General features: G+C 39.7%; 1 protein-coding gene across 1 annotated transcript; it reads left to right on the forward strand.

The window, feature by feature from the left end:
• Nucleotides 1-2,067: 2,067 nt before the first annotated feature.
• On the forward strand, nt 2,068-3,799 carry LOC147404838 (scopoletin glucosyltransferase-like). Its single transcript, XM_086440930.1, has one exon. The coding sequence runs from the start codon at nt 2,175-2,177 to the stop codon at nt 3,642-3,644; it is 1,470 nt and encodes a 489-aa protein (XP_086297056.1). The 5' UTR covers nt 2,068-2,174; the 3' UTR covers nt 3,645-3,799.
• Nucleotides 3,800-11,110: the final 7,311 nt, after the last annotated feature.

Consider the following 11,110-nt stretch of genomic DNA (forward strand, 5'->3'; position numbering starts at 1 on the left):
TAAATGTGAAGATTTCTCTTCTAGGATATAATTTAGACCGTCTTGAATTCCTTGTCGTATTGTATCTGAGGTTTCTTTATCAGAGGGAAAGCTTTAAATTGTGGTCTTTTCTTTAGGTCAGTGTTCGGGTGTTTTAACATTTTCCTTACTTCCTTTTTCTTGGAAAGTATCTCCCATAGATGTTTGGGTCAGGTTGCAACGGACTGTGTTCAGGACATATGTCATTTTCCTGTGTTGTGAGTAAAATAAGCTCCATACTACCCAACAAAAGCGATACCTAATTCTTTGAAACACCAATACTCCTTACACAGAAGTCTATTGAGCCACATTAGTGCTCTATATAGGAAAAGTACTCATAAAAGGGACTTATTTCCTTCCTATAGGGCTAAGGTTTGATAGTAATACGAAAGATGCTCAACACAGTCCTTAGTGCCATTAAAGAGAGAGAACACTTGAGGGACGAACTTCTTCGACAACTTATCAAGAGGGATTGTGGGAGTGAATAGAGAGCATCTTATTGCCAATTTTTTGAAAACCTTACCTTTTCTCATCAACTTTTTTTTTTCCTTCGAAATCATATTTCTAACGTCATTCCCTTGTTAGCCCAATTGGCATTTCAATGCAACCTTTTACTAAACTAATCTCTTTCTCGAAACTATCCAACATGCACTTAGTGCTAGAGTTACCTTTTTTTAACCACTCTCTACTAACCTTTCATCTACTCCATTTGGCCTTGGAAAACAACTTGTTGATTACCTTGATCTTGCAAAGATTTCTCCTTGATTGCTAGATCTCTCTTGGTTTCTTGCCATGCTTTCTTGCTTGTGATTTTGGTTCAAAATTCTCAAGGATAAAAACGAAGATGTGGTGATTTTCTCACACTTACATCTTGAGATGCACAACAATTGTCAACTCTCCTTCAATTATCTACTTGGAACGTTGTATGGTATTTGTCAAATATACTCCGATGCCAAAGTTAAACTCCTTAGCTTCTTAATAGGAGTCACATAAAAAATTAAATGAAAGAATTTGAATTATACTTATCCTTTCCTTGGATATTCAATGAACTTGATCACTACCTTCGTTACTCTCGTCATCAATTACAAATTATTTTATTATCCTAGGGATAGTGTCAAAATGTGACAATGATTTCTTCCAAAATACACTTCAAGATGCAAAACAACTTCAATCCTCCTATTGAGATAGGAACATGAGAAAGCCGGTAGTGCCTGGCATTTTGAAGTGTCCAATAACCAAATGGACCAATTTAAGGATTTTGAGGAAAAGGCAGAGATTTAGAAGTCTTTTTTATGTAATTTTTGAACAATTGAAGGATCTCCATGTAGAAGATCCAATTCATAAAGTCTGGGGCAAAAATCTGCCTTCATTTCCTTTGACTTTTCACATGCTGTGGGACCACCCATTAATAACTTGATTAGTTAATAATTTAGTAAAACACTTTCCTTACTAGCTTAATAAGATTTTGAGTCTTACTAAGGGTCATTTTACTCAAATGGATTATCACATTGGTAATCCATCACCACAGCCCTCTATATTTCAGGGGAAAACTCATATAAAAAAAAAAAAAAAACCCAAATTTTTTTTCTTGGGCATCCAATTTTTTCAAAATGGTACCAACTTCCATGAAACTCTCAAATTTAAAATTAAAATTCATGAAATTAAAAAAAAAAAAAAAAAATACTGAAATGACATTAAAATTGACTTCGTTCCACACATTGCTGATGTGGATGTGTACGAAACCGTTTATGCTTTTCATCCCTGTACGAGTGAAAAGCGTCTATGATTATGAGCACACCTCCACATTAGTAATGTGTGAAACGATGTCAATTTTAATGTCACTTGAACACGACTCAATTGTTTTTTGAATTTTATCCTCTACAACCCTGTGGGATTGGATCATGTTTTTGGATGCCACAAGGTGAGGTCAACGATCCGTAGTAAGATTTGAAATCTTACTAAGTAAGTAAGGCTAGTCGGATTAATGGTGCTGTGTACGTGCCTCATAATCAATGGAAATTTTTCTTTACTTTCAACAAACGCAAAAAAAGAAAGTCTTCCAAGTCGCCCATGACCCATCACGAAATTCACTCACCGTAGTTGCCTCTTCTAAACGTCCCCATTTGTTCTCTCTTTCTCTCCTCTCTCTCTCTCACATGGCTACAGAAGCAAATCAGCTTCACATCTTCTTCTTTCCTCTAATGGCTCCAGGACACATGATCCCAATGATCGACATGGCCAGACTCTTTGCTTCACGTGGCGTTAAATCCACAATTGTCACCACCCCCCTCAACGCCTCTAGATTCCAATCCATGATCAATCGGGATCGTCAATCCGGTCTTTCAATCCAATTCCAGACCCTCCAATTCCCGACCTCCGAGGCCAACTTACCCGACCAGTGTGAGAACGCGGACACCCTCCCTTCCCGAGATCTAACCCCAAATTTCACCAAAGCAACCATGATGCTTCAACCCCAATCCGATCATCTCATCCAACACCACCTCCCCGATGCGATAATTTCTGATCTCAATCTCCCATGGACGGCTGAGATCGCTTGTAAGTATAATATTCCCCGTCTCGTCTTCCATGGTACTTGTTGCTTTTCCCTATCTGTCACAACCAATCTTCACCGTTACATGCCGCACGCAAACGTTAAATCCGATTCAGAGTCATTTTTAGTACCCGGTTTGCCCGATCCGGTTTATGTAACAAAGGCCCAGTTGCCCGAACGATCTTTGGGCAATATGGGTCTTCGGGAATTCTTCCAAAAAGTTCGAGAATCCGATCGAAACACCTCTGCCACAGTCGTCAATAGTTTCCAAGACCTTGAAACCGATTACGTCCAACACTACGAGAAGGCCACAAGGAAGAAGGCATGGACTATTGGACCTGTTTCGCTCTACAACAAAGATTCTTTAAACAAATGGGAGAGAGGGAACAAAGCTTCCATTGATCAAGATCGGTGTCTGGCTTGGCTCGATTCAAAAAAACCCAAATCGGTTATCTATGTTTGTTTTGGAAGTCTGTGCCAATTTCCCGAATCACAATTACTGGAAATCGGGTCGGGTCTTGAAGCTTCGAATTACTCGTTTATTTGGGTCATAAGAGATGTTGAAGATAGGTTACCTGATGAATTCCAAGATAGAATAAAAGGGAGGGGACTTGTTATTAAGGGGTGGGCCCCACAGGTTTTAATCCTCTCCCACCTAGCGATTGGAGGGTTCATGACTCATTGCGGTTGGAACTCGGTCGTTGAATCGGTGGGTGTTGGGCTGCCGATGATCACGTGGCCGTTGTTTGCGGAGCAGTTTTACAACGAAAGCTTCGTGGTGGATCGGTTGAGAATTGGAATAAGAATCGGCGTGAAGAGTGGGTTTGAGTGGGGGGAAGAGGAGAAGATTGACGTGTTAGTCGGTAAGAAGGAGGTGGAGTTGGCGGTGACTCGATTGATGGATGATAGTGATGAAGATGTGAAAGAGATGAGGATGAGAGCGAGTCGATTCGGTGATCTGGCTAAATTGGCTGTGGGAGAAGGTGGATCATCTTATATCAATATGGGGCTTTTGATTGAGGACCTTATGAATAAAAAAAGAGAAAGATCGACTATTGCCCAATTGAGAGATTAATTAAAAAGTCTTGGAATAGTAAGAGAGAATGCCTCAAGTCATAGCCAAGAGGTTATTGTTAAATTTTCGTTTTTTTGATGTTGCCATAGTTGTTTGGATTTTTGATAAATAGTTGATGTACTCTTGTTTTTCAACCGTAGTTTTAAAACTTGGTATTTCATCTCATTTCTATAGATGTCAGGTTGACTCATCCGAGTCATCTCTTCCATATAAGATAAGTCATGTAACTCGGTTTACAATTATTTATTAATATGTGATTAATTATAAAATAGGGTGGATGAGAAAATGCTTAGTACCATGATCATATTTTATTTTTATGACAAAGCTTTAAATTGTAAAACCTTAATCATTTTAGTAAAAAATATAAGAACATAATTGAGTCGACCAAATTTTACTGATGGTTAATACTTTTAAAATATCATCCAACTCATTTTGATTGTCAAACGAGACAAGGTGTGGGATTATTCACATTGGATATCCCACGTTCTTGAGCGAATTGAAATGACTTGGGCAAGTCATCTCGATCATTGAGATTTGAAATCATGTTTCTATCTGATGATGTTCTCATTGATCGTGATCTTTTAATAATAGTTAAAATAACTTAAATGCCCTTAGCTTTAATCTTTGGGTAATTTACCAAAACGTGCATCAAAATTTGAAAAAATTATCACAATAGTGCACTGTTGAATTTATTTACCAAAATGGTAATTTATCATTTTGAGAAATAAGTTATTTTTACCAAAATGATAAATTATGAAATGAACAGTGATTTTTTGTAATTTTCGTACCAAAAATATACTTTTAACTTTGTTTTATAAAATAGTATAAATATCCCTAGTTTACGTAAATAGATAGAAATATAATAGAAATGTTAGAACATTGATGTTTGCTTCAAAAGAAAAACATCTCAATGAAAGAATTTAGATGACAATATTTCCTTTATATTGGAAATCTCTCCAACTTGATTTCTTTAGCTCTTGGAATCCCAATTTTTTCAAATTCAGGAATTCTTTCCTTGATGTTCCCATAATTGGTGTTTTTGGATTGAGCATTGACAATATGCATTGGTCTCTCATCTTTCTTCTCTGCAACACCTTGACATGAGTGGAATCCCACTTTCGACATTCAAGAAGCATCACACAACTAATCAATTTGCTTCCTACTCTAAAAGAGTTGTGCTTGGTTAATTGTGAACTTCTTTGAATCCCTCATTGAAAACATTAGATTTTTCATTGAATGAATTCAAAGGGAAGATAATTGAGTATTTTGGAAACTTGATCGTTGCCTTAGAATTCATAATTTAACCTATGTGGACACGGGATTTTCAACATTTTTGAAACATCCCTCCACTTTGGGGTGTTTTGGAGTCGCCACCATTCATTTTCGGAAAGGGGTGTGAATAGTCACCCGAAATTGTTTTTCTTTGAAAAACATGGCATTTTGACCATGTTGATGACTCTCGTACGGATAGGGTACATGGTCCAACCTTGATTCAAGGTAAGGGGGTCCATTTATGGAGTAGGGATGGTGTTAGGCACCCTACTCCATCCACCATAGGTGGTAACCTCGGATTCGGTTTTCTTAAAATGAAGAGAAAATAAAATCGAAGGAAAATTCGATGTGTGCCCTCAAGTGTGAGGGGCTTTCGATATTGATTTTAATCATTAAGGGCACCCTTATTGAAGAAGGGGCCCTTTGGTGATTTATACCATTGTGGTGTGTGCAAATGTGTAGAGAATGGGAGAGTAGAAGAGGGAGTTTAGAGGGGATGATCCTTTTTCAAACCCACCTTGATCTTGAGTTGATCTCCAAAGGATAAGTCCTTGCCTTGATCTTGACTTGCTTGAAAGTGTGGAGAATTGAGTTGAGTTGAAAATCCTAGAGAGTTGAGAGTGAAGTGTTGAGTATGGTAAGGTGGGTTGAGGATTGAGAGTAGTGAGAGAAGAGTTGTCTTTTTAGGAGATTTTTGTCAAATTTTCATTAGTTGTTGTAAGAGGAGAATGGAGTGATTTTTATAGAAGTTGGGAGGTATTTTAAGGGTATAATAGGGTGAGGGATTAGAATAAGGGGTAATGGCATGGGTTTGAGAGAAGAAGCATATGAAATTTGAGAGGAAAATAAGGGTAGTTTTGTAATGAGGGAAATGAGTGTAGAAATGGTTAAAGAGGTAAGGTGTTAGATTTGAGAGGATGGGTAGTGTAAGAGGTTGATTGGTTGGATTTTGGGAGAGGTGAAGGGATGATGACATGTGGCAAATGGGGAGATGATGAGATTGGTTGATTGGTGATGGTGGTTGGTTGATTAGAGAGAAGGGTATGGGGGTGATGGTGGGAGGTATGGGTGGAGGTGATTTTTGTGGGAATGTTTTAAGGGAAAGTGATGTGGGTAGTTGATAGTGTTAGAGAAATGAGGAATAGGTTAGGGTGTGTAGGGTATGGGTTGTGATGTTGGTGGTTGATGATGAGAGGATGGGGAATAGGTTAGGTTAGGGTAGGGTTATGGGTTGAGTTGATTTTTGGAGGGAAGTGATGGAGTTGGTTGATTAGATGAGGGAGGTGGAAGGGTGTGATGACATGTGTCATTTTTTGTATTGAGTTGGTGATTGATTTGATGAGATTGATAGGTTGGATTGGGTTTGGGTATTGAATTGGGCTTTGGGCTTTAGTAGTGGATTGGGGTAGGGATGAGGTGTTTGGGTCCATGGGCCACGTGAGTGGCCTCGAACATTTATTAATTGAAAATGCATTGGGTTTTTGTAGGTTTGGGCTTTGGAGCCCATTCCAAGTTTTTTGATTTTTGGGGTATTTTGCGTCGAGGGCCCGCTCAAATTCGGGTGTTTACAACTGCCCCTCTTTGCAGGAATTGCGTGCAAAGAACTGCAAAGAATAGACAAAACCCTGATTTGTGCGGGTTCGAAGATCTTGCTCAGACAACTTTTTGAAAACACCGATTTGATTTGATGGATAAGAGATGGCTACCCAAGCACGAGGTCTGACAGGGTGCCGGTTGATTTCCTTGACCTCATGGCGCGGAGCTTGTGTGAGGTCTTGGATTTGTGATGGTTTGAGAAAAACTTTGACATAGGTATTTTCAAGCGAGTCTTTAAGCAATTGAATTTGACTTTTGCAAAAATACCATTTTGATTTTTTTGATGATTTTTTTTTTGATTTTTTGATTTTTTTGATTTTTTTTTTTTTTTTTTTATTTTTTTGATTTTTTATTTTTTGGTGGTCCGTTCTTGAAGCACGGACTGTTTAAACTTCATTCGGTCCGTGCTTTAAACACGGACTCTATTTTTAATATTTTAGGTCTGTACATGAAGCACGGACTTCGTGAAGTCAACTCAATCCATGCTTTATGTACGGACTGTTTGAATTTTTTTCTGTCCGTGCATGAAGCACGGACTGAAGTGAATTTATTCAGTCCATACTCTATGTACGGACCAGAACCTTTTTGTTTTGCTTTTTAACCGATAGAACCTCATTTGGTCGTTTTCTTCCGCGATTTTTAAAAGTTTCACACACACTAGGGCATCCATGGAGCCTACTCATGCCTTGGAGGATACAACCAACTTTGATCTTGAGGTCGAAAGCTCATCTCCCGCTCTTGAAGGTAACTTCAACCTTCCAAATCTAAAAAGGTACGCCGTTGTTAACCCATTTTTAAATCAATGGCTTAGTTCTATGACCCATGAAGAGAGAATTAGGTAGGACTCCAACAAGCTTGGGTTCACTCTCTCTTTGTCAAAGGCCACTATTATGTGGGACTTAATAGAGGCTCTTATGGGATTTTGGGTCCCGGAGCTCAATTTGTTTCGTTTTGGAGACAAAGAGATGACTCCTACGATTGAAGAGTTTGAGCGCATTCTTGGCCTTAGCCAATCGCCTCGGGTGGTCGTACCACCCTTACGTGAAAGTTATAGGAAATAAGCATCTGGATTCTTTGGGGTCACAAAGCAACAACTAGGACGGATTGATGGGAACTCAAATCTACTCAAGGTTTCTAAGGAATTTTTTTCTTCGATGGCTTGGGGACACGAATTCCCCATCTCGTTTTGACATTTTGACCTTGGTGGTAATGAATCAACTCTTGTTCCCTCGGAACGATGAGTATGTGAATCTAGCTTTGATAAGCGTCCTTGACCAAGTTCGACAAGGTTTTAGATTGGCTCCTATGCTTCTAGGAGAAACCTATTTGTCTCTCACGACTTGTTCGAGCGGGAGACAGCGAGTGTATCATGGGTGTGCTCCATTGTTGCAGGTAATGTCCCTTTTTTTCTGTTTTGAATCATGATTAGAGTTGAAGCCCCCCCTTTTTTTTTGTTTTTTTTTTGTTTTTTTTTTGTTTTTTTTTTGTTTTTTTGAAGCATTATGACTAGAGTTGACTCCCCTTTTGTGCAGCTTTGGTTCTTCGATCACTTGGCTTTGACTGCACCCATTAGTCGTCCTTTCAATGTCCACGCTGATTTAGTAGTTTTGATGAACCAAAGGAAGCTCCCTGTCCATTCTGGCGGCAAGTTGGGTTGGTTTAAAGGTTTGCAAGGCATGCCAGATGAAGAGATACGTTGGTTAGGCACCTTCCAGCCTTCGGTTTCACCCGTTCTTTCCTTCTCTCAGAGTTGTTTTGCCATATTGGTTGGTTTGACTGGGGCTACTCACTACATCCCTCTTCGTGTGTTGCGACAATTTGGTGAGGAACAGGGTATAGTGACTCATGGAGATTTTGGAGAGTTGGTCGGGTCTTTTTCTTCTTCTCCCCCCTCATGGCAATTGCGTAATTGGTTAGAGAAAGCTTGGAAGAGCGTGGTGACTCTTGATCATCCTGTATTTCCGGGTTATTCTTTTCAAAACTACCAACTTTGGATGCAACAACAGATTGCTGAGAGAACTTGTGCCACGCCTTCAGTTCAAAGGAGGTCTTCTGGTTCTCATTCCTCTGACCACCGTGATCGACTGGCGGAGATGAAGGTGTCTCATAAGTGGATTGAGAAGATTTGGTTACGTTCTGAGAATGATCTGAAGAACCAGATAGCTCGACTCGAGTTTTTGAAGAATGAAGAGTCTTCTATTCTGAGGGCAGAGATTGATGATCTCCGGGAGAGACTTGCTCAAGGTCCCTGTTTTGATGCCTTTGCATCCTACCTGGTGAGTCGTGATGCTTCCGACGCTGAGGTGGTAATGATGGGACAAGCTGCCCGCATTCGCGCCTTAGAAGAGAGACTCGATTCCTTCTTCATTTCTCGACGAGATGTGTGATTGGCACCATTTTTTCTGTTTTTTTGTTTTTTATTTTTTTATTTTTTTGTTTTTTATTTTGTGTTTACAAAATGTAATGTGAAACTTTTTGAAATGGAAGGAAAATAAGTTTTTTACTTACTTGGCCTCAGGTGTATTTATTGCTTTGAAAACATGATGTTTGAATAAGTCCTAGATTTTTCATCATCGGCCAAAATAGTAGTTTTGAAAATATTTGAATTTTTGGTAATTTGTCTTTGTCGAATAGATATTGTAGATCCAAAATATGAAGATTTTCGAAAAACCTTTGTTATCTCGATGATATTGGTATTTTTGCCAACTACTGAGGATATAGATGTCAGTAGTTCTCAGGCTCTTTTTAGAGTCATCCCCAGTGCCCTAGTACTGGGTGAATATCGATCGAGCAATGGGACTTAGGATTTTGGGAAATTTTTGCCGTTCACAGTTTATACTCGTGCGTGCCAGGAATTTTTTACTTTTTATTTATTTATTTATCATTTTTTTATTTTTTTATTTTTTTTGTTTTTTGTTTTTTTTTGTTTTCCCTTATTGCCCCTGGTGCCAGTTACGGTTTTCACCAGACCCGGTTTCCACATTTTTGCGTATCGATACCTTTTTGGGTTTTCATCGTGCCGGTGGCTTTGATCTTACCATAGTCTGATTCTTTTACTCATAGCGCCTTTTCGGATTTTCACTATGCCCTTTCAGACTATGCTTGTATTTTTTTGGATTTTTACATTACAAATCTTGCTTGGAGCCTCTATGTCTTTGTGGCTTGGTGACTCAAGTTGAGCTGCGAGATCGGCGTTGTCTGTTACCAATCCGTTGGGAAGTCCGTAACGGCAGATGATGTTGTTCGTGACAAACTTCAGAACACTGCTCTTTGTGACATTGGCATAAGAAGCTGCTTCTACCTATTTCGTAAAGTAATCGATAGCGACTAGGATGAAGCGATGCCCATTTGAAGCTTTTGGCGAAATCTGTCCAATAACGTCCATGCCCCAGAGTGAGAAGGGCCAAGGAGTAGTCATATTGTGCAACTCTGAAGGTGGCGCGTTGATCTTATTCGCATAAATTTGACAGAGATGGCATTTACGGACGTGTTGATAGCAATCACTTTCCATGGTAGTCCAGTAATATCCCATTCTCATGATCTTCTTAGCAAGCATGTGACAATTCATGTGAGGTCCGCAAACTCCACCATGTATGGTTTCGATCAGTCGTTTTGCTTCTGTTTCTGTCATACATCGGAGTAAGACTTCATGATGTGATTTCTTGTACAGAATGACATTGCTTAAGAAGAATTGGCTTACTAGCTTCTAAATAGTCCTTCGATCATTAGACATTGCGTCTGATGGGAGAGTTCGATCTTCGAGATAGGCTTTGATGTCTGAGTACTAAGGCTTTTCTTCAGATTCTTCAACTTCGACGGGTAGGCAGTAAGCTGGCTCGTCTTGAAGTCCAATCTCAATAGGGTCAATGACTAAGTCCTCTGAAATACTGATCATGGAAGCGAGTGTTGCTAGTGCATCAGCAAATTGATTCTTAGCTCTCGGCATATATGTGAATGAAATCCTGTTGAAGCTTGAGCTTAATTCTTCGAAGTACTCGTGGTAAGGGATCAATCTCTGTTCTCGGGTCTTCCATTCTCCAGTTGTCTGATAGACTACTAGGCTCGAGTCTTCGAAAACATCGATCTCATCTACCTCGAGATCCAATGCTGCTTTCAACCCTGCTATGCATGCTTCATATTCAGCCTCGTTGTTAGAACATTGGAACTTCAGTCTGATTGCAATTGGTATGTGAGACGCATCTGGTTTGATCAAGACTGCCCCTATTCCGTTCCCCTTTTGCTTTGTTGCTCCGTCGAAGTACATTTTCCAGCCTGGTTCTTCGTCATCCTCCTCCATTTCTGTGAGCAATATGGTTTCGTCAGGAAAGTTTGTCTTCAATGGTTCGTAATCAGGCAAGGGATGCTCGGCTAAGTGGTCGGCGATGGCTTGCCCCTTGATGGCCTTTTGAGTGACATAGGTGATGTCAAACTCAGATAATAGTAATTGCCATTTCGCAGTACGACCCGTTAGTGCTAGCTTTTCGAAGAGATACTTGAGAGGGTTCATTCGAGCGATAAGCATAATCGAGTAGCTGAGGAGGTAGTGGCGTAGTCGTTGAGATGCCTAGACCAGTGCGCAACAAGTCTTCTCAAGTGAC

This window comes from Akebia trifoliata, chromosome 4 (genome assembly GCF_017979445.1).
Source record: "Akebia trifoliata isolate Shusen 1 chromosome 4, ASM1797944v1, whole genome shotgun sequence".
Taxonomy (NCBI): Eukaryota; Viridiplantae; Streptophyta; class Magnoliopsida; order Ranunculales; family Lardizabalaceae; genus Akebia; species Akebia trifoliata.

Coding starts and splice junctions, on each gene's coding strand:
- LOC147404838 (XM_086440930.1), top strand. CDS start 2,175: ATGGCTACAGAAGCAAATCAGCTTCACATCTTCTTCTTTCCTCTAATG.